A 20,503-nucleotide genomic window follows, 5' to 3' on the forward strand; every position below is an offset into this window, starting at 1 on the left:
CTGTGGAAGAGCAGCTGGAGATGCCAGTGATCCTGGGAGGATGGCTTGTGCAGCTGAAAAACAAGAGGAAAGGGCTGAGATTTTGGGGGGGGTCAGCCCAGACCTTGGCTCAGGAGACCGAGAGCTCCCATATGCTCTGGGCACCAGGTGCTCCTGCTCCATCTCTGTTGCTTTGGTTTTGCTGCACAAGGGTTTCACCACAGGACCTGTTACGGGTGAGGGTGTGTGTGAGAACGTTGGGAACAAGCCTCCACTGGACATCCCTGTTGCGGAAGGGCAAGTTTCTCAAGCGAGTGGTGGTCCAGGAGATAAAGCCGTTCAAAAGGGGGTTGGAAATGTCCAGCTGGATGAGGAGTCCTCCAGGCTCTCAGCTGTGAGTTACCCAGGGAAGAAGACCTCTCACCACAAGAAACAACCTGTTGTTGGGTGTCTCAGGGAGGCGGGGGGTTGTACTCTAGGTTAGGGCTTACTCTCCCTGTGAGCAGCCTAACAAAGACCCATGTTTCAAAGAGGCTCTTTTTACCTGCATGATGCCCCACATGGGGTGGGAGACCACAGTGTGGTGTGCTGCCTGGCTGAGGCAGGACAGGCAGGAGAATGTCTTGGGCGATGATTCCTTTCCTGAAAGGCCCTGCCTTGACAAGAGGCAGAGAAATTGCCACAGCTGCTGCTCCTGGCAGCCTTGCCGAGGCAACAGAGCAGGCAAAGCGATTTAACATCGCTCCAGTCATCCGTGATGGCAGAGATCATTGCATCAACCTCTTCAGCTTTGCGATTAATGCTGAAAAAGCATCCTCTGAGGGCTGGAAGGAGAGCGTTGGTCCCTGGAGACCTGCACTCCAAAGCAGAGGCAGCCCTCTCCAGCTGTGGTCCTCCTCTCCCGCAGCCTCATCCGCCTCCTTTCATGCACGGCTGTTGACCCACACACTCCTGTAGTGATGGAGTTCCTAGGGACAGGGACAAGAACCCAGGACTGGTTCCTCAGAGGAGAGATTATGTGGATTTACGCGGATTTCTTGTCTTATGAAAATCCAGTGTTTGGGCTTCTGAGTGGTTAAAACCAAAGTCCCCTTCAGAGAGCTTGTGTGTGGCAGTGATAGGGAAGGAGGAGGAGAGGAAGGGATGTGGTTGGGGTCGGGTAGGAGGAAGAGTGTGAGAACATATAGTGGAGCTCTGGGAAGCTGGTGAAAACTGTCTCCCCAGCTGGCTTTGCTTACCCATGATGGGTACAGGAGCAAGGCAGAACTGGAGACATGGAAAGCACCGAGTTTTTAGGAAAATTTTTTTTTTTAATGTAAAAGTTTGATTCACTTCTCAAACTCTCTGCTTCAGGACTAATTACTACCAAATAACCGTGACACCAGGGGGTACCCAAGCCCCATGAACTGTGTGTGTTTGCACCATCTGCTCCTTATTCTGCAGGTGACGTTCCCATAGTTGGGGGCAGTAAAATATGTCTCTGGAAGCACATGGACTAACGTACCTGAGTGTGTCCAGGCTGGCAGCCTTGGCCAGGGCTTGTCCTTCCCCCATGCCAGGGGCTCTGGCTGCCTGTGGCTACTTTCTGAAAGGTTTTATCTTGCTGGAACTTGCTGCCCGGCTCGTCTCTGAAGATGGGGGATGCTCCTGGATGTGCTGCAGGATTTCTCTTGCTGCTCAAGTGGGTGTGGGAAGGGGAGGAGGTCCGGAGTGTGTCTGTGCCTGCAGCGAGGCAGGGCTGGAGCTTACTCCCTTTTACCTGATGATGGGAAGGAGTCTGCATCTCTGTCCCGAGGAGGAGAAAAGTGTTCACAACTCTCACAGCAGCTTCCAGCAGTGACCTGGGAGCCTGTGCCTGGTCCCTGACAGCCCTCTCGGAGTGCTGGGATCTCCTGTACCCACCAACCCGCCCGGGCTCGTTCCTTCACCTCTCAGTTTGGCCATGCCTGACAGCTGCCGCTTTGCAGCTCCCGCGGCTCTGCCGGGGCGGGAGCAGCTGGGTGATTCGGCCCCGGGAAGCGCAGGCAGGCAGGCGGGCAAGGTGTAAATTGCATGGCGGGCTGCCTTCACCAAGGTGAAAATGAAAAACTCTCCCAGCTATCGAGCCTCGCGTTTCGCGGCTCCCACGGTCCAAATGCGCTCCTTCTCGCTGCTGTGGTGAGGATCTCGGGGGCTGATTTTCACCTGCCTGTCCTGAAGCCACGGCGCTGCCACCTTGGCAGGGTGGTGTCCTGGTTGCAGGCAGGATGGGCGGCTGCTGCAGGAAGAGGGGGAAGTGTGCTAGTGCGGAGGGCAGGGAGGGTTGCCGATGGGTGTGGGAGGTGCTAATTGCCAGGCACTGTATTTTGCTACCTGGAGGATTTGCTATCCTTTGGCGAGACTGTGTTTTCCGCTGCTATAGTGCCGGTGGTGCCACTCGTTTTTCCTGCTGACTGACGGAAACGGCCTTTTCTTGATTGCAATAATATCACCTTCTGTTTCTGAAACACCTCGCAGCCCGGAGGATTTGAAAGTAAAGTGCACATGCGTGGGAGCAGTCTCACCACCTCTGAAATGTGAGTTTCTCCAGGCTGGGAAGCAGCAGCTGTTTCGCAGCCCTCGGCAGCCTGGTGTTCACGGTTGTGCCGTGTGCTGGAGCTGGCTTTGAGGGCCGGCCGTGCTGGGAGGCAGGGCCCGCCAGTTCCACGTTCATCCTTGCTTGAGCTGCAAGCTGAGATGTTGGAGTTTCATTGATGCTTGAGGTATTACTGGTGTAAAGCATGTCTGCCTGCTTCTCCCTCCAGCAGCTTGTCCTCCCTTCTGCCCAAACCATCTCTTGGGCCGATGGCGCCTCCCCAGCCCCTGCCCGCCTCCTGCCCCTCAGCAGGCAGCCCCAGGCACCCAGGTTTCATCCCTGTCTCCTGTGGTCAGGCTGCGGCTCAGCAGGGAGGACCAGAATCACAGAAGGATTGGGAAGGACCTTCAGAGATCATCCAGTCCAACCCCCCCCGCTGTGGTCAGGGATATCTTTCACTAGATCAGGTTGTTCAAAGCCCTGTCCCACCTGGCCTTGAACACTTCCAGTGATGGGGCATCCACAGCTTCTCTGGGCAACCTGTGCCAGAGTCTCACCACCCTCATCACAAGCCATTTCTTCCTTATGTCCAACCTAAACCTGCCCTCCTTTGGTTTAAAACTGTTGTCCCTTGTCCTGTCACTACAGACCCTGGTAAAAAGTCTCTCTTCATCTTTCTTACAAGCCCCCTTTGTATATTGAAAGGCTGCAATAAGGTCTCCCCGGAGCCCTCTCTTCTCCAGGCTCTCTCAGCCTCTCTCCATAGCAGAGGTGTTCCAGCCCTTGAACTGTTTCCATGGTGTCCTCTGGACCTGCTCTGACAGGTCTATGACTGTCTTGTGCTGGAGACCCCACAACTGGAGGCAGTGCTCCAGGTGGAGTCTCATGAGAGCAGAGCAGTGTGGGAGCATCCCCTGCCTCAACCTGCTGGCCACACTGCTTGTAGGGCAGCCCAGGAGACGCTTGGCTTTCTGGGCTGGAAGCACACATTGAAACCAAGCTTGAAACCTGAGGAGGAAGGGGTGCCTTTATTTTTTTTGCTTTCTTCAGCTCAGACTTGGGACCAAAGCGGTGTTTAACCTCAAGCTGCTGTCCAGGCAAGGAGAAACAGAGACAGGGACATCCCCAGTCTGGGTCTGGGACGGCAGGATGGCCCAGCAAGGGGTCTGTCCCCTGGCTGAACTGGGAGAGCGCTGAAGGGTGCCGGGTGCTGTGCAAACTGAATTGCAAAGCCTCCCTGCACTACCTAGCACCCGTGGTCTAAGATAAGCGGGGATGACACACCGAGCGTGGAGTGTGTGAGGAAGCGAGGAGGATGTGGCACACAGCGCGCTCCCTCCGGTCCTAGCTGGTGGCTCAGTTTCAGCTCTAATTTTAGCAACTGATTTTAGGGCCCTTCAGCTCCACGCGGTTTTGTTGTTTCTTTAAAATCCCTGGGACCAAAGCGTCCGACCCTTTCGCTGGGAGGAGGAGAGGATGAATGCCTCTGGCTGGAAGCAAGACGTGGGGGAGTCGTGTTGCCTGAGCAGGCGGGAGGTGCTGGCATGTGAGGATGGAGCTGACGGGTCCCCTGGGGGTCCCCTGCACTCTGCTGGGTGCCAGCTGATCTGCTGGCACTAACTAGAGTGGCCCAAGTGCCAGTGGCACAGGCGAGGGGAGGCTTATGGCAGTGAGGGTGTGATGATGTTCTGACTGTCTAGGGGGATGCTGGTGAGCTCCCCTGGTGAGCAGCAGCCTCCAGCGATGGGCACAACCCCCCCATGTGTTCACACCCACCATCTGTTCCTCCTCCAGGTGTGGTGGTGTAATAAATGGAGGGAGGGAGCTCTGGTGCAGCAGCGGGGCTGGAGGGGTGTCCCTCAGCATCCCTCCCCGTGCTCCCCCCAGGGCAGGAGCCAGACACCCACTGCATCACTGGTGTTTAGCAAATTGTACTTGAGGCTGCTGGTCCCATTTGGTAGCAGAGCGGACCTGGCTGTAACCCGGGCATGGGCCAGCCCCACTCTCCAGCTGCCTGTGGAAAACCCCCTCCTGTGGCTGATGTCGCTCTGGGATGGCAGCAGGATGCGGGTGGAGCCAGCCCCGTGTGCCCAGCACCCTTCTGCTTCACTGAGATGGCAGTGGTGCATCCCATCACTGTAAGAGCAGAGACGAGCAGCAGCACCAGGCACATTGTGCCAAACTGATGTTCATGTGGCCCCTGGTAAACAACCCACAGTTTCTCCTTGAGTCTGAGTCCCCTCCCAGCGCAGGCTTGGACCATGTGCTTATTGGCCTCTCTGGGAAGTTGTTCTCTCAATTGGGACTGTGCGGAGAGAAGTCAGTGCTTAGGCTGGATCCTGCACCATCGCTTTCCTAGTGGCTGGCAGGCTCCAGCCTGTCCCAGCTTTTTGGCAGTGCCCAGCAGCGGATCCCTGGAGAGTGCATCCCTGGCCAGTGGCAGGGCAGACAGCTCAGGGGGCTGCCTGGTGCCCCTAAGGTAGAAGAAGGGGAGCGTTTGCTGGGTGATCGGTTGCTTGCTCTCTGTGGTTTTTCCAGTCCTGGCTGGGTTTTCCAGGCATTTTTTTACACGTTGCAGGCAGGAGGTCCTCTGGCAGGGGTGGGTGACAGGCGCAGGCGATGGCAGTATACGTGTGGCTCGCTGGCAGCTGGGGCGCAAGGCAGACATCTCTTGTGGTGGATCCAGGAGCTGCTGGGCAGCACGGAGAGCTCAGCCCCCAGCCCTGCCACAGCAGGAAGATTGGTGGTGGCCCAAAAAGCCTCTCCCCTACTGCTCCCACAGCCATTGGCCCTGAAACGGTGACTCAGCGGGCTGGCGTGGCTTAACCATCGCCCTGTGAGCCATGCCAGGAGGTCTTGGTGATGGGGGGGTGGGGCTCTGGGGCCAGAAGGCTTGTGCCCAGAAACAGGACTAGGACAGCAGCTGTCTCCCCACTGCCTTCCTGGCAACCCTAGAAGTGTTTTGGGGCAGACAGTGGGTTCAGCTGGAGCCTGAGTGCCAGCATGCCCGGGCATGGCAAGGATCCCGAGAGCAGCCGCAAGGCTCGTTTGCTGGTCTCCTAACAAGCTGAATTCTTCCAGCAGTGGGAGATGAAGCAGATCCAGTTGGTGGCATTTGAATTCCTGAGCAGACGAGCCTGACAGAGTGACAAAGCCGGTCCCCGCAGTGCCCCAGCTCGCCTTCTGTTTTCCAGCAGGCGCTGAGGGGCATGGCGCAGCGTGAGCACCCTGCCACCCCCTTCCATTTTGGCACGATTCTGATGGGATTTTAATGACTGCAGGTCACATCTCAGCCACCCTGTTGCATGTCCCGTAGCCTTGGGACTGCTCTCCTGGCTGCCTGAGGAAGCGGGGGCGTCCTCTGTCTGGGAGGCCATGCCCAAGCCACTCTGTGGGCAGATGAAGGGGTCTATTCCTTAACGGACAAGTGGGGAGATGAAAATTTATGCTGCCAGGGAGGTGCCACCTCCCACTGCTGGGGAAGGTCTCCCAGAACGCTGGTTTGGTGCTTTCTGATGCACAAGGCCAGGGGATGCTCCATTTCTAGAGGGGTGAGGCCAACCTGGAGGAAGTCCTGCAGGGAATCAGGGGTGGTGGGTGATTTGGAAACAACCCGGGGTAAAGATTGGGTGGGGTGTTATTTCACCTGGGAAAGAGGAGTGCAAGAGTCTTCCCCTCCATAAACCCTCGTTCCCAAGAGGATGGTGAGCAGCACCCCACCGCAGCCCTTGGATGGGCCAAGAAGGAGTTGGCTTCATGGGAATTGGGGGGTCGGACATAGCAGGATATGCTGGAGCTGCTGTGCATGTCAGGACTGAACTGGTGGGCTCTGGATGCATTGGCCTTTGCTGTGTAGGTTGGCTGTATGGATTACGTGCAATAAATCCCATGCCTCCGGCGCCCGGTGGAGGGTCCCACATAGAAATAAGCCTCGCACACTCTGCTGCCACCTCCATCTTTTCTGGCCGTAGGAAGGTTGAGCTCCCGGCGGAGGCTGAGAAGGCAAGTGACACAGCATGACCTTGCGAAGGGATGAGTCCCCTTCTCTGCCCTACTTACCGGGTCCTGCTGTCCTAGCCAGAAGCCTGGCCCCGACGCCATCGGCGTCCCACTGCTCACCTCTTGCTGAGCTCCTCCGCCTGTGTGAGACTGCATTTGATTTGACTTGAGGGCTCTGCCTTGCAAACTCCACATCCACCTTGCTGCTCCATCTGTTGGCTTAGCTGCACAGTTAGCGAGGGGCTTCCTCCTCAGCTGCAGAGTGTATTATTGCCTGTTGTGCATCTCTGTTGTTTTGCCATGTTGAGCCTTCGCTAATTCACTCTCTGCTTACGTCTTCGCCTTTGGACTCTGCTCTCCAGTCTCGCTGGGCTGTTTCTTTCCCTTGCAGCAGCCTTGCAGCCTTCCTCTCCGCTGGGATAATCCTAAACCCACTCTGTGCTATGTTGACATCCACCTCTTGGTTGCACTTTGCTGCACCTCTGCCTGTGCTTGCCTGTCCTCTGCCTACCTCCTGATCTCCTTTGGGATGATCACAAGGGCGATCTCCCTTGCATCCCCTTTGGATTATCCCCTTAGCTATTTCTGTTGTCCTGGCTCCCCACCTCATTGCCTGTGCCCTTTCCTCAAGTCTTTATGGAGTCTCATCCCTTTGGTCCCAGCCTGGACTGGACAGCATTCCCAGCTGCCACCTCCCTGCTCCTTCTTGGGGACTTTGTCTTCTCCTGAGCCCGGCTGCTGGTGCTGAGCTCTGCAGCAGCCCTGCCAGGAGCTGGGTTGCTCTGAGAAGAAGTGCAGAAGCAGAGGCCAGTTCACTAGCCTTGTTCCCAACTTGATTTGTACAGGCATCAATGAGGACCACCAGGCTCTGGTTTCCCTCCATTTTCTTTTGAGGAAAACCCTGCATGAACTGGGATGAAGTCAAGTGTTAAGCATCCTTGTAGCTGTCTGTAATGAGGCAGGCGTTGGTATTGACAGCAAGTGTCCGGCCACTTCAGCATCATCCCACCGACCTGGTCCACAGCCATGGGCTTTGGCTGCGGGGCACCTTGGCTCCTCTGGCTTCAGGGAGACAAAGCTGCTTCCCACCCTGGCAGGGTGGAGCATCCCCGTCTATCTTATAGGATAATCCTTGAGTGTGAAGCAGCATTTGGCTCAAGAGCCAATCTGGGACCCTGCTCTTCACACAGGTGTGCATTTTTATTCCTTAAAAAGCCACAATTCCCTTATTTTATGTGCATGGAGGAGGCATTGTTTGTGTTTCGGGGGAGGTCACTACTATGGCTGTGTAATTGGAAGGAGAGTTGTAGCAGCCTAGGTAAATTGTAAGGAGAGGTTATGTCCCAGATCCACTCTTTAGGAAACCAGGGTGGGCTTTGGGAAGTCAGCTTGGGATGTCTTGGAGGCTGGACTGGAGCCCTGAGGTTTAAGACTGGTTAGAGACCTCATATGAATTTAGTGAAGGTCTGGTTGCTCTAAAATCCTTTGAGTTGTCCCTGTCTGCATTAAGTGATGGAGGGCCAGCTGGATGCATCCAAAAAACCTTGGAGATACCCGTCTCTGGTATGTGTTGCAGTAACCTAAAATAACGAACTGAGCTGAAGATTGGCTGATGGGCTTGTGGTTGGTAGAGCAAGGGGCAGAGCGGCAGGGAGGGTTCTTGTCTGAGTTGTTGCTGAAAAAGCAGGAGTGATATGAGCCGCCTCTGCTCTGCTGCTAAAAACAGTCTGGCTTGTTTTTATTTAATACAGTTTTGATCTGTGTGCGTTAGTGTTTCACCTGCCTGCAAGTGGGAACTCCGGGCTCCAAGCGCCTTGGAAGCCCGCCCGCGTCCCTGCGCGTCCCTGCGGCACGGGGCTCGTGAATGTGGTTCCTCTCTGGCTGGAGGAGGGACTCTGCCGAAATTCAGGCTTGAAGATGTTGGGATGGGATGGGCAGAGCTTCTGCTGGGGTTTGTGTTTCTGCTGCTGTGGTGCCGCTGGGCAAACTGGGGCTCTGCAGAGCCAGCTCCTGCAGGCTTTCCTGGGAAAATAGACCCGAAAATGGCTCATGTGGGGTTTTCTCCTTGTCTTGCTTGCGCAGCATCCTGCCAGCATGGAGGTAGCTCTCCAGGTGGCCTTGCTGACAGCGCTGAGGAGGGGGTTGGCATTGGCTCCTGTCAGTTGTGGATTCTGCCCGGTGCCAGCATTTGACTGGGAAATAAATGACTTGAAATCAGCTTGGTCCATCCCCAAGGATGAAGGGGATCAGGACCGAACAGGCTTTTGTAAGGACGTGATTGATGTGTCCATAGAGCTCGTCCTTAGAGAGGGGCCAGACCTGACTTTGGAGAGCCCCGGAGGGATGGGGACCCTGCTAGAGGATGTCTGGGCAAGCAATGCCGGGGTGATGTGGCAGGGAGGAGAATGAGGATAGCTGAGACAGGGAGAAAGCGGAGGATAGTCAGGGCAAGGAGGAGGAAGAGGATAGTTAGAGCAGGGAAGAGGAAGAGGAGGATAGTCAGGGCAGGGAGGAGGAGGAGGAGGATAATCAGGGTGGTTGCAGGGTTAAATAAAAACTGTCAGTGATTTGAAAAGGGGAAAGAAAGAAAAAGAAAACCCGCTGAAGAGACACTCTCCCTTCTCACCCAGCTTGTAATCAGCCGCCCCCTCTGCCAGCAAGCAGCTGGTGGGCGAGCAGGCGAGGAGGGGGTGGCAAGAGGGGTCCAGCTGCTCCTCAGCCCAGCCCCAGCACCCTGAGAGTCCCCACAGCCCTGGCTCAGCGTGGGCCGGCGCACCCGAGGGGGACATGCCCCCGTCACAGGTCCCTGGCTGGGGGAGCTGAGGTCTTGAAGTGTGCTGCTGGGGGGAGGTGGGGTGAGGAAGAGGAGGAGGGGGAGTTATCTGAAATGCCAGGGATTCATCTCCCACTCCCCCTGCCCTTGCCGTTCTGAAAGGAGCTGCTTGAGCTGTCGGCTCTGGATTATATTAATTAGCGGAGAAGTGCTATGCCTGCTCATGGGGCCGTACTGCCAGGAGACTTGGCAGGTCCATGCGAAGCAGCTGCTGGGCTCCCCAAAACCCCTCGCTCCAGCCCAAAATGAGCACGCCAAAAACAAGGCTGAGCCAAGGGAGCTGCATCTCCCTAAAACTTCAGCATCTCCTTCTTGAGCCTGGCCAACCGCTCACCCCCAGGGCTGAACCCACCAGCCCTGGCACGCAGGGGGCTGTTGTGAGAGGGAAGGCATCACTGTGGTTTTGGGGTGGGACCCACCACTCCTCGTTGTGCCCCCATGTCTGTGGGCGAAGCAGGTCAGTCTGCAGTGCTGCCAGGCCAGCAGGTCTGCATGGTGGGGGGCTGCCAGGGCAAGGGCACATCCCTGACCCGCTGTTACCTGCTGTGTTTCAGGAGAGGAAGCTGTGTGCCCACCCCCGGATCGAGATCTACAAGGAGGACCGCATCTACTTTGTGTGTCCCCTTGCCCGCCAAGGGGACTTCTACGTGCCTGAAATGAAAGAACTGGAGAGGAAGAGCAGGGCTGCAGCAGCTGAGGCCGAGGATGCCCAGACAGACATCACAGGTATCTGTGGCTTGCGCATGGGCTCTGTCTTTGATTGGCATCAGCCCTCCCAAAGGCGGGGGTCCTGGTCTCCCCAGTTTTGCCACCTGAACAGGCAGAGAGGGGCTGACCTGTGCCCACCAGGCACACAACTGCTAAGTCTCAGCACACCTCTTCCCCTCACCCCAGGCTGAGATAGGATCTCGTCCCTGAGGTGTCACGCCGTGCCTCAAGTTGCACCCGGGCATCCCTGTGGCATCAGGGCGAGGGGCAAGCTGCCGCCGAGCCGCTGGCCCACTGTTGTCAGAGCAGAGCTGGTTCTCACAGCTTTTGGTTGCAGCTGGGCTTGTTTTTCTCCTTGTCATATACATCTTCCTTGATCTCATCTTCATCTGTTACATATTGGGATTGCGAAGAGCTTAAATACCAGGTTGCTGTAGCTGGTGGTGGAGTTGCCCGATAGCATCTGCTCAGCGAGATCTGTTGGAGCCTGGATGTATTCATACAGGAAGGGACCACAATGGCTGTAGGCGCAGAACAGCAGTGCTATAGTAACCCGAAATGCTAGTTGCCGTCGCCAGCCCACGTGCTCACATGTCTGTGAGATGCGGGAGCCGGCTAGCCGAGCATTCCCGGGCACTGAATGGCGTCGCCAAGCCGGCCACTGGTGGGGGCAGCCACCTCCTCCTGCCCCACAGGTCGTCCACGCTTGTGTAATGGGCATGAAAAAAGCATGATGGCTCTCCTCGCCTCCCGGGGAGTCTGGTCATTTGTTTTAACACATCTTCAGGTTTGGGTTGCTTTAATTCTTAATTGCGTGCAGCGTAAAAGCAAGCCTGGAAATTGCTTTCTGGGAGCTCTGTCCATTTAGCGCTGCAATGAAGAGTCTAATTGGAGCAGTTTCCCAGTGCTTAGAGGTCCTGTTTTCATGGTGCTCACTCGGCTCTTCACCTTTTTGTCTGCCTTGTGTTGGGGCGGCTGCTCTGGGCACTGGCCCGGGTTGACCAAAGGCACCCCACAGCCTGTTCACTCCGGCACCTTCCCATGGTTGTCTCTTGGTTTTGGAGAGGACAGCAGGACCCACGTGAGCAAAAGCTGCTTCAGGTCGGTGGTTTCAGCAGCTGTGTGTGCCCCTCTCTGCACCTCTCAGGGTGCACGGTCCCGCAGCACAGCCAGGGGATCTCGGTGCAGCTGCTGTCCTGCGCCCTGGATGTCTTGGTGCTTTCCTGGGGACACCACTGCCAGCCTACCCATGGTGGGGGAGTCCCCTGCCCTGCTGGAAGAAGGGCTGGGAATGTCTTCCCAATTTTAGACAGCAAATGATGTTGGACTTTGTGATGCAGGAGACCCCAGACTGGGCTCTCCGGCAGCAGCTCTAGGCTGGCTCCTCCACCACCCCTTCCCTTCTAGTCACGTAGATGACTTCTGTCGGTGCAGTCTGATGTGGTGTCATCTGCTGAGTCTGCACAAAACCAGCTTAAAATAATAATAGCTGTGAGAGGTTGGCCTTGCCTCTGAGACTAGAGAGTCGAGGTTGGATGTCGCACTGTGATCACCATCGCTTCTGGGCACAGCAGCAGAACCAGGTCTGGTTGGGCACCATCACATCCTTGCTCCAACCGTCAGAGAGGCTCCCAAGAGGGCCGAGGACATGGCAAGCTTTTGGGTTAATTGTGCCACTCCTGCGTGAGGATCCTGGAGGTCCCCATCATCTCCTGCATCCCTGTGATGTTGCAGTGCCCCAGGCTGGCATGACTGCTGTCAGCTGGGGGGGGTGGCACTGTGTGGGGAGGTCCTGGGCTTGTGCAAAGGGAAACGGTACCCAGTGAGCATCCTGCTGACTCTGGGGACTCGGTTTGTTGCCTGTGGTGCTGCCCCAGCTCCAGCCATCGAGTGGCCGTCGGGCTGCCCCTGGTTCAGCAGCAGGGTCAAAGTTGGGAGGTGAGGTGGGAGGGGGCAGCTGGTCTTGTCGGGTTCCACATCTCACCACTGTGTGGGTTTCTGAGCCCTGGTGCGAGAAGAGAGCCCACTGGAGGATCTCCCCTCTGCCCAGCCACTCGCTGGAGATGCCTTGAAGGAGACGCCTTGAAGATGACACCTTACAGACCGAGCCTGGTCGTCCCTTCCCAAGTATTTTCTGTGCTGGGATCTGTGCAACCACCTCTGAGTTGGAAGAAGAGAAAGCCCCGGTCTCTTTCCCCATTTTTTTACTCTCTTCCTCCTGGGGGAGCAGCTCAAGGAGCAAGCTCAGCTTAGCCACAGCCCCTTCAACAGGCATGATGGCCGTGCGATCTTCATGACTCAGCAGATGCCGGCGTGTCTGTGACAGCTTTTGAGCTTTCCTCTGCCGACTGGAGAGTGGGCACACAGTGTCCCCATCTGCTTTTCAGTGCGGTCTCCCCTCAGCCCCAGTTGCATGGATTTGGGTTATTTCTTGATCCACCTCAGCTCTGTGTGTGTTTCAAGTGGTCCTGCCCCAGCGGAAGCTCAGGCAGTGCTGGGATGCTCCTGGGTGGCACACAGCTCCTCTGGCTGTGCCTGAGCTGCACAAATCCAGATGCAGGGCTCCAACACCCTGCTGCCTCGGAGAGCAAATGGGGGACTGGGGAGGTGCTGAGCCCCTTCTCCTCTCCTTGAGACAGCTGAGGACGCTCTTATGCACAGCAGCCTTGGGCTCGCTCTTCCCCCTCTTCACAAAATACTGAAATAACAGCATTTAGCGTGCGATTTCAGAGCAAGAATCATATGTTGTGATGTTCTGTGTGGACACAGCACCTTTCAGTCACGGCTCACAAAACTCCCTGCCAGCAGCTGTATTACGCTTTCCTCAAATTAAAAACTTCAGGAGTTCCCAGTGGAAGGCACTGCCATTTCTCCTTGCCTGTTGTGGCTGGTGCCAGGCAGTACCAAGTGATTGGATGTGTAAGAAAAGCTTGGATTTGTTTTCTTGAGCCTCCTGACCTTGGAGCGCATCTCTCCATTTAGGCTGTCATCTGCTGTCCTTGCTCCTGAGCTCACCCTGCAAGGTGCTGGGTGCCTGCGGCTCCGAGCGAAGCCAGTGGCCGCAAAGGCTGCAGGACGTGGTCGGGGGTCTCTGCTTTCTGCTGCAGCTGTGCACAGAGCAGGGTGCCGTCAGCTCTGCTGAGGACGGACACACTTGGCACCCAAGGAAGGGGCCGGGGGCTGCGGCTGCCTCCGCACCAATTCCAGCCCTTCTTCACCGTTGTCAGGGTCATCGGAAAGACAGGAAGCATTTTTGGAAGGCGGCTGATGGGTCTCCAGGGGGCCAGTGTCAATCACGATTAGTTGTTTTGTACTTAATTATTTTCCGGGGCTTTGGCATCAGCGTGGCGCTCGGCAGGCCCTCGCTCCCGGCTCGCTCTCAGCAGCATGCTCTCCAGCATGACCCCGCTGCGGCGCATGGAAGGTGAAAGCAAACAAAAGCAGCCTCTTGACACGGACTTGCTGGCATGAACACAGATGGTTTCTAAGCACGTGGCTCTGCCCAGAGTCTCAGGTGCTCATTTTCCTGGAGCTGAGTCTGTCCAGCAGCGTCCGGGTGCAACTGACGGCATCACCCGCTGAGCCCCAGTGCCACGGGGGGAAACCTTCCCTGATGTGCTCTGCCTCATCCCCGCTTACCTCCGTCCTCCGCAGAGCTCTTGCCTGTTCTGCCTGTCTCTACATCCTGAGAAGGGTCTCAGCGTGCAGCTCCTGCCATGCCTTCCTGCTGGTCTGCCTGCCCCAGCCCCTCTCCTGAGAGCTTGTGTGCGAGCTTCGGCAGCGCAGAGGAACTGTGCCCCTCCTGGCAGCACATTCATCTATTATTTAGCGGCAGAGGTGATGAATATTTGATTGAATGGGGGAAAAGAGAGGGCCCGAGTGCACCAAGAGGGGAGCAATGTTCGGGCATCAGTGTCATGCTGGGGTGATGTGGGAGGGGAGCTTGTTCTCCTTCCCGGAGGGATTTGGGGATGCCGGTACCCGGGTGCACAGGGCTGCATTGCCTGGGGGACCCAGCTCCCCACCACTTGTTAGCAGCATGGGGTGACTAGTTCCCGTTGCCCCCATTCCTGGCTTGGTGTTGGCTGCTTGGCTACCCTTCTTCCTAGGTGGCCCTGGCTTTTGAGGGACTCCTCAACACCCCAGCAGCGCTTCACCTTTGGCTGTGCCTCTTTTTCCCAAATTAAAACTTCCCAGGTTCCACGTTCCTGCTGAGTGAAGGTGCAGCAGGATGGCTACACCGTCCTTGGGGGAGCAGAGCAGAGCAGGGGGTTTCCATGGAATGGCTGGCACCTTGCTGCATGCCAGAGGGAAAAGCTGTGCTGGGTTCAGATGCTGGGCTGGCTCCTGGTGCAGGGACCAGCCTTGGGAAATGGGATGCAGGGAATGGACAGTGGTTTGCTGGGGGATGGAGCAAGGTGCCCGGGGCAGGACAGAGAAGTGGGTGTGAGGGCTGCCGGAAACCTCCACATGCCCGCGAGATGAGAGCTGAACCCCTGCTCACCCACGAGGCACCTTCCAACGAGGCTTTGGTTGCCCTCTTGGAGCCTTGCTGTGCTCTCTGCCTGTGCTGGGACAGCTGGGGACTCCTGCCACATCCCCCTGCCAAAGCTGACCCTGCACCATCCCCAGCAGCAGCGGCTCCGTCTCTCGTCCTGCCTGCCCTGGCCATCCCTCCTCAGCCAGGCTGGGTGGCTGCGCCAGAGCCAGCCTTGTCCTGCGCGCGCGGAGGAGAGCGAGGCTGCTGAAATGGACAAATTAGCCAGCTGAGGCTGCTCAAATATGATCAGAAGTGACAGAGCAGTGAAAAAGTGCCTGGCTGAAAGGAAACAGGACTCCATTTATTGTCGCCCTTGGAGCGAGGGAGAGGGAGTCGGCTGCAGGGGTGAGAACAGCGGTGCATTCCCGCGGTGGCAGCTCAGAGGAGCGTGTAGGTCAGCTTCATCCCCGTCTTCCCCTTCCTGAGCTGCTGCTCCTCCCCTCAGAAGCTCCTTTGCTTTGTGGCGGGGGGTTACATGACGGCTTCCCAGCCGAAACCTCCCCCAGGGTGACACAGGAGGGGTGCTGCTCAGGCAGGGCACGGCTTGGGGGTCGGGTTCATTCTTCCCCTGCATTTCAGAGGGACACAAGATGACCACGAATGACGTGAGCTGTCATGAAGCCATAGTAGGAATGTGTCCATGTCACCTCAGGTCACCAAGGTGGCCAAATCGGATTTTTTTTTTTTGAGATCCCCACTAGAGACCTTGCAAACCCTTAGTTAGCTTCAAGGCTCAGGGACCACATGCTCCCCTCCCTCCCCTGCAGCTCTCCATCTTCCCAGAGGCTCCCTGCTGACCCACTGCCCTGCCAAGGTCCTGCCAGGTAGGACAGCATCTCCCGCCTTTCTGCCACCTGCTCAGTGGCCGCCGTCCCCTTCGGCGAGCGCCTGGCCAGCAGCATGCAAAACATCCTTTTTAACTTAGAGTAAATGTAGTTTCCATGTCGAGGTGCTCCCTGATGCTGCAGCAAAGACGTCGGGTGATGGCGAGCGATGGTGCTTTTCTCTTTTTCATGGGGAGGTCACCGGGCATTGCTTGGGTGGGTGGCCCAGGGCTTGGCTCGTGCCAGTGGCTGAAGGGGTTGCATGCCATGGCCAAGGCAAGAGGGTGGAGGCTCAGGCTCCTCTCTGGGCACCCGCTGGGCAGGATGAAGCTGATACACCATGCAGGTGGGATGAAGCAGTGGATACTCTGTCTCTGTGGGACTTTCCCGGCTGCTTCTTGTCCTGCTACCGCTGCTCGGTCCTCTCCAAACAGCCCTCACTCAGCCGGCAGGACCGTGGGATGATGCCGCTCAGAAGGCAGAGGACTGCCATTTACAAGCAGTTCTGCTGGCAGCTGCCCAGGCCGGGAAGAAAAACAGCAAAAAATGGAATTTAAGGGTGTTTGGAAGGAAAGTTCCCTCCCTGGTGGGTCTCCTCCAGGAGATCGGTGGCTGCCACACAGCTGGAGGAGGGTGAGCAGCCCAGCCCCGGGCACCCCGGCTGCAGGAGCCTGGGGAGGCTGGAGGTGCCCACAGGAGCGTGGGGCAGCCCCCGTGCCAGCAGATAGAGCCAGCGTGGAGGAGAGGGCTCTCCTCTCCCGCCTGGGACCCCCTCCATGGTCGTCACCGTCCTCTTTGCCACTTCCCAGCCCCACTACTGGCAAGCCGCGGTCCTCTGCCAGTGCCGCTGCCAAGCAGGGCTGCTCCTGGTTTCCCTCCCGGTGTGGGGCATGATCCTCGGCAGGGGCGTCCGGCCTGGCATGGACGGAGTCCCCGGGGGAGCAGAGGTGCCGGGAAGCAGCCGAGCCCGGCACACGCTTCCCGCCAGTGCAAGGCAGGCGGCAAGAGGGTGGAACGGGGAGGTCCGTGACGGAGGAGACCACCCAGTGTTTGCTGCCGCTGTCGTAATTAACAGTGTGGATCTGTGATGTCGTAATCAGTGACGTGGATCTGTGATGTCATAATTAACCACATGGATCTGTGATGTTATAATTAACAATGATTAATGTTTTACAGGAGGGTTTTGTCTCCCGGCTGGTTGCTCTGGCAACAGCACCGAGCTGCTGGTCTCAATCTGACACGCTCGTCTCGTCGTCGACTCCTTAATGGTGTTGTCGACCGAGCTAACGAGGCAGGGATCCAGGGAGGGGGCGGTGGGCCGAGGGGTCCACCCGGGCAGGCAGGGGCAGCCCCCGGTGGGGCTCAGCCATGAGGTGGGGTGTGGGCTGGGAGACGGGTGACATGGAGAAGTGCCAAGCAAGCTGGCAAGGCTCTCCCCATCTTCTAGCACCCCAAGTCCCGTCTGCCAGTGCCATGCCTGCCTTCACACTGCTGCTGGAGCTGCCGGCTGCGGAGGAGCCACGCAGGGAGTGGGAGCAGGTTGTAGTGGGTGCTGAAGGCAGCATTAGGGTGCTCTGGCCCGAGGCTGGACGTACACCCACCTCTGGCAGTGGCAAATCCAAGGACTGGCCCGTGTGCCACCATCCCCTTGGTGCTCAAGCAATGCTGCAGCTCCCCATCACCCTCGCAGCCCAACGTCCCACTCCTCGCCCCATCCCCAGCTCCCAGGCCGGGCATTCTCCCTAAGGAAGGGCTTGCCAGGTCCTCGGGAGAGCAGCAGTGGGGTCAGGGCACGGCTGGGAAGCCAGGGGTTGGTTGTTCCAGCTTGGGGTGTCCTGATTTCAGGGAGCTGCTTGAGTCCAGCTCGTGTTTGTCTTGGTCCGGTCACTGCTCTAAGGCACAGGAGGTGCCAAGAGGCAGGAGCTGGTCTCCACTGTGGCCTGATGTCTCTGAGGTTTCTGGTGGCTTCGAAGGCTGTGGCACCCCATCGCCATTGCTTCCTTCCCACAGCATTCACTCCCTTCCCTTCTCTCTCCATCCCAGGGGCCGACACCATGAGTGAGACGAGCTCCATCAGCATAGAAGCCACAACTGACAGCAGAGACACCTCGGTGGCCACCTCCATCCTGCTGCCCTTCCCAGCCAGCCGTGGCCGGGAGGAGGCGGACAACCGCAGCGAGCACAGCTACAGCGAATCGGGAGCCAGCGGCTCCTCCTTTGAAGAGCTGGACCTGGAGGTCACCGGGGATGGGGAGGGAGCCCCAGGCCTGCTGCCTGACGTGGGCTACACAGGCAACCAGGAGGTCACAGACAAGTGGACCAAGGAGCCCATCGCTGCCGAGAGAGGAGAAGAGTGAAGCAGAGACCTGGCTGCCTTGCCTCCCGCCAGAGTCTGAGTTACAGGGAACCAGTCGCCTTTCCCACCTCCTTCCTCTCAGCCAAGAGATTTCGGTCGCTGATTCCCCCTGGAACCCGCTCTCCCTCTCTGCAGAAAGGGTGTTTGACCATTTCAGGGACACCGGGAGGTGGGGGGGTCTCCTGCAGTGCTCGGCGGTGTGGGGTAGGTGCAGGCTTGGGGGCCAGCGAAATGCATTTGCTGTTTGTGTGTCTAGATGCGTCGCAAATTCCCCGCAGGTGTCTTGGGGTGTGTGGTGGATGACAGAGGTGTCCCCCCTCGTCTCTGCCAGTGCCCCTCTCACCCACAGCTTCTCTCTGCCGCACCGCCACGTGTTTTCTAGCACCAAAGAGCTGTGAGTAGGGTCGGTTTGGTTTGTTCCCCTCTTCTCTTCCCCTTGCTGAAAAATGGAAACATCCCGTGTAAACCTGGTCCTCCTGGCACTGCCACGGGCACTTTTGGGGTCTGTAATAAAGTGGATGCTTTTCCTCACTGGTGGCCGGTGCCATTGCTGACTGCCTCTTGGCTGATCGCGCCGTCCTGCCCCGTGGCAGGGAGGGGGCTGCCCCCCACGCCCCCCCGACCCATCCGGGGAGCTGCCTGAGAGCTCTGCATCACTGCTGCTTGCACTTGCTCCCTGCCCAGGCAACCCAGCGGGGCCACAGCGACCGTCCCCGGCTTCTGCAAGCTGCAGGGGGAGCAGGGAAGGGTCCCAGCTGCCCTGCCGAGCTGGGCTAGGCTGGGCTGGAGGGAGGTGGCATCCCCACTCCTCTTGGGAACCTGCTGAAAGTAAAACCAGTAGAGCCAGGTCCCTGGGCTGCTGGTGGGCCTGGCACTGCTGCGCTCCTCCTGTGGCGGGGGGACCAGCCTGCCTGCACGGTCCCTCCCCGACATCCCATCTGCCTGGTCCCGCAGCCGTGGGGTGCAGGCCGGGAGGGCTGCCCATGCTGGTCTCAGTTCCCTGTCCCCAGCTGGGGACGATGGAGCAGCCTGGTCACCGCCGCGGTGTCGCGGGGCAATGCCGGGTGCTGGAGCACCTTTCCCGGCTGGCAGAGCTCAGCCCCTGCCCTGCCCCGGTGCCCCGGTGCCTGCGGCAGCCCAGGGCTTGTCCCCCAGCAGACCGACGTGGTGGCCCAAAACCAGGGCTTGGGATGGGGGTGCAAGGGGCAGGGTGGCCTGGCTGTCCCTCTGTGGTGGGGACGTGTCCTCCCTGGCTTGGAAAGGTCATGATTAGTCCTCAGCCAGTGATTGACATGAGATTGTTCATAAATATTTTGTGCTCTGAGTGATAAAATATTAAACTCCTCCAACCCACATGGAAAAATATTGCTCTTCCCGGTGTTTATCTTTGTTGCTGGTTATTACAAAACTGCCAACCCCCCTGAAATATTTATGCCAGGCTGAGGCTCCGGCAGGGTTGGAGCCAGGCAGCAGATCCTAACACTGCTTGTCCCCTAACTCTACCAAAGATGGGGCCCGGGGAGGCTTTGCCATCGTCCTTCTGCTGTCAGCAGCGCCGAAGCAGCAGCCGGGAGGATGCAGCCGGTGCCGGGGTGCGTGCGAGGCTGGTGCCAGGTCCCATCTGCCGGGGGGGAAGCGGGACCTTGGCGGTGCCAGCATCCTTCGGCATGGCATGTCTCCAGCCCTGCCCGGCTCTCTGTCCCCTCCGGACAGCGGTGGCGGGGTCCCCCAGCCTGGGAACCCCCCTTCTCCTGCTCCAGCTGTGCTAACAGTCCTGAAAGGAGACAGGCCAGCGGGGTCTGGGGCCCTGGTGCTGTGGGACCCCAGGGGGGACCTTGTCATGGAGGTCCTGGGTTATTCCCCCCCCAAGTGAGGACTGCTAGGTGAGGGGGGCACAGAGCGGGTCTGGCTCTTGCTGCAGCGCCCTGACCCGCAGCCTGCAAGCACAGCAGCTGGCAGTAGGGAAACTGAGGCACAGGGTGAGGTGGTTACTCAGGGTGCTGCCCCAGAGGCACCCCTGGCCCCTGCCCATCCCTGTGACTCCTGTGTCATCCCCCATCCTGTTCTTGTCCCTGAGTCACAGAACTCTCCAGGACAGCCAGGCTGCCAGCGCGGGACCGATGGGGACACGGTACGGCAGGATCCTGGGCAGCTGAATGGCTCCAGAAAGGGTTTGGGCAAACGGAGACCTGGAACGCTAAATCCAGCCACTGCCTCTGCTGTCAGATGGTCCAAAGCCTTCTCCCAGCTGGGTGCTTGGGCCGACGGTGAGTGCGGGGGGGCTGCGTGGAGTGGGGGGGGTCGCTGGGCCCCTGGGTGCCCCCCAAGGGCCTCGGGAGCAGGGGAGAGGCTGGGTGGGGGGCTGTGCTGGGCACGGTGGGGGGGAGGGAATGTCCCCAGGGGCACCAGGTTGCAACTGTGGAGCTGGAGCCAGCGCTGGGACCCCTCTCGCTGGGCTGGGACTGAGCTGGGGGCTCTGGGGGGGCTTCCAGGGTCCTGCCTCTGCCCAGCCTGGATCTGGCCATCCCTTGCCTGGATCTGCTGTGTCCTGCCTGTGTCCTGCCTGTATTCTGCCTGTGTCCTGGCTTCTCCAGCCATGTCCTGCCTGGATCTGGCCATGTGCTGCCTGTGTCCCGACATCCCTGCCTGTGTCCTGCCTGTGTCCTGCTTTCCCTGCCTGTGTCCTGCCGATGCCGTGTCCTCCCCGGCT

The 20,503-nt window shown here is 58.4% G+C and overlaps 1 protein-coding gene across 2 annotated transcripts in view; it reads left to right on the plus strand.

The window, feature by feature from the left end:
* TEX264 (testis expressed 264, ER-phagy receptor) overlaps window positions 1–18,324 on the plus strand; it is a 43,370-nt gene extending 25,046 nt beyond the window's left edge. For both annotated transcript variants that reach the window (XM_074879395.1, XM_074879396.1), the window contains exons 5-6: window positions 9,920–10,091; window positions 17,481–18,324. In XM_074879395.1, coding sequence (XP_074735496.1) covers window positions 9,920–10,091; window positions 17,481–17,794 — 486 coding nt within the window. In that variant the 3' untranslated portion in view covers window positions 17,795–18,324. The remainder of the gene's footprint in view (window positions 1–9,919; window positions 10,092–17,480) is intronic.
* The last annotated feature ends 2,179 nt before the right edge of the window (window positions 18,325–20,503 follow it).

Source organism: Strix uralensis, chromosome 10 (genome assembly GCF_047716275.1).
Source record: "Strix uralensis isolate ZFMK-TIS-50842 chromosome 10, bStrUra1, whole genome shotgun sequence".
Taxonomy (NCBI): Eukaryota; Metazoa; Chordata; class Aves; order Strigiformes; family Strigidae; genus Strix; species Strix uralensis.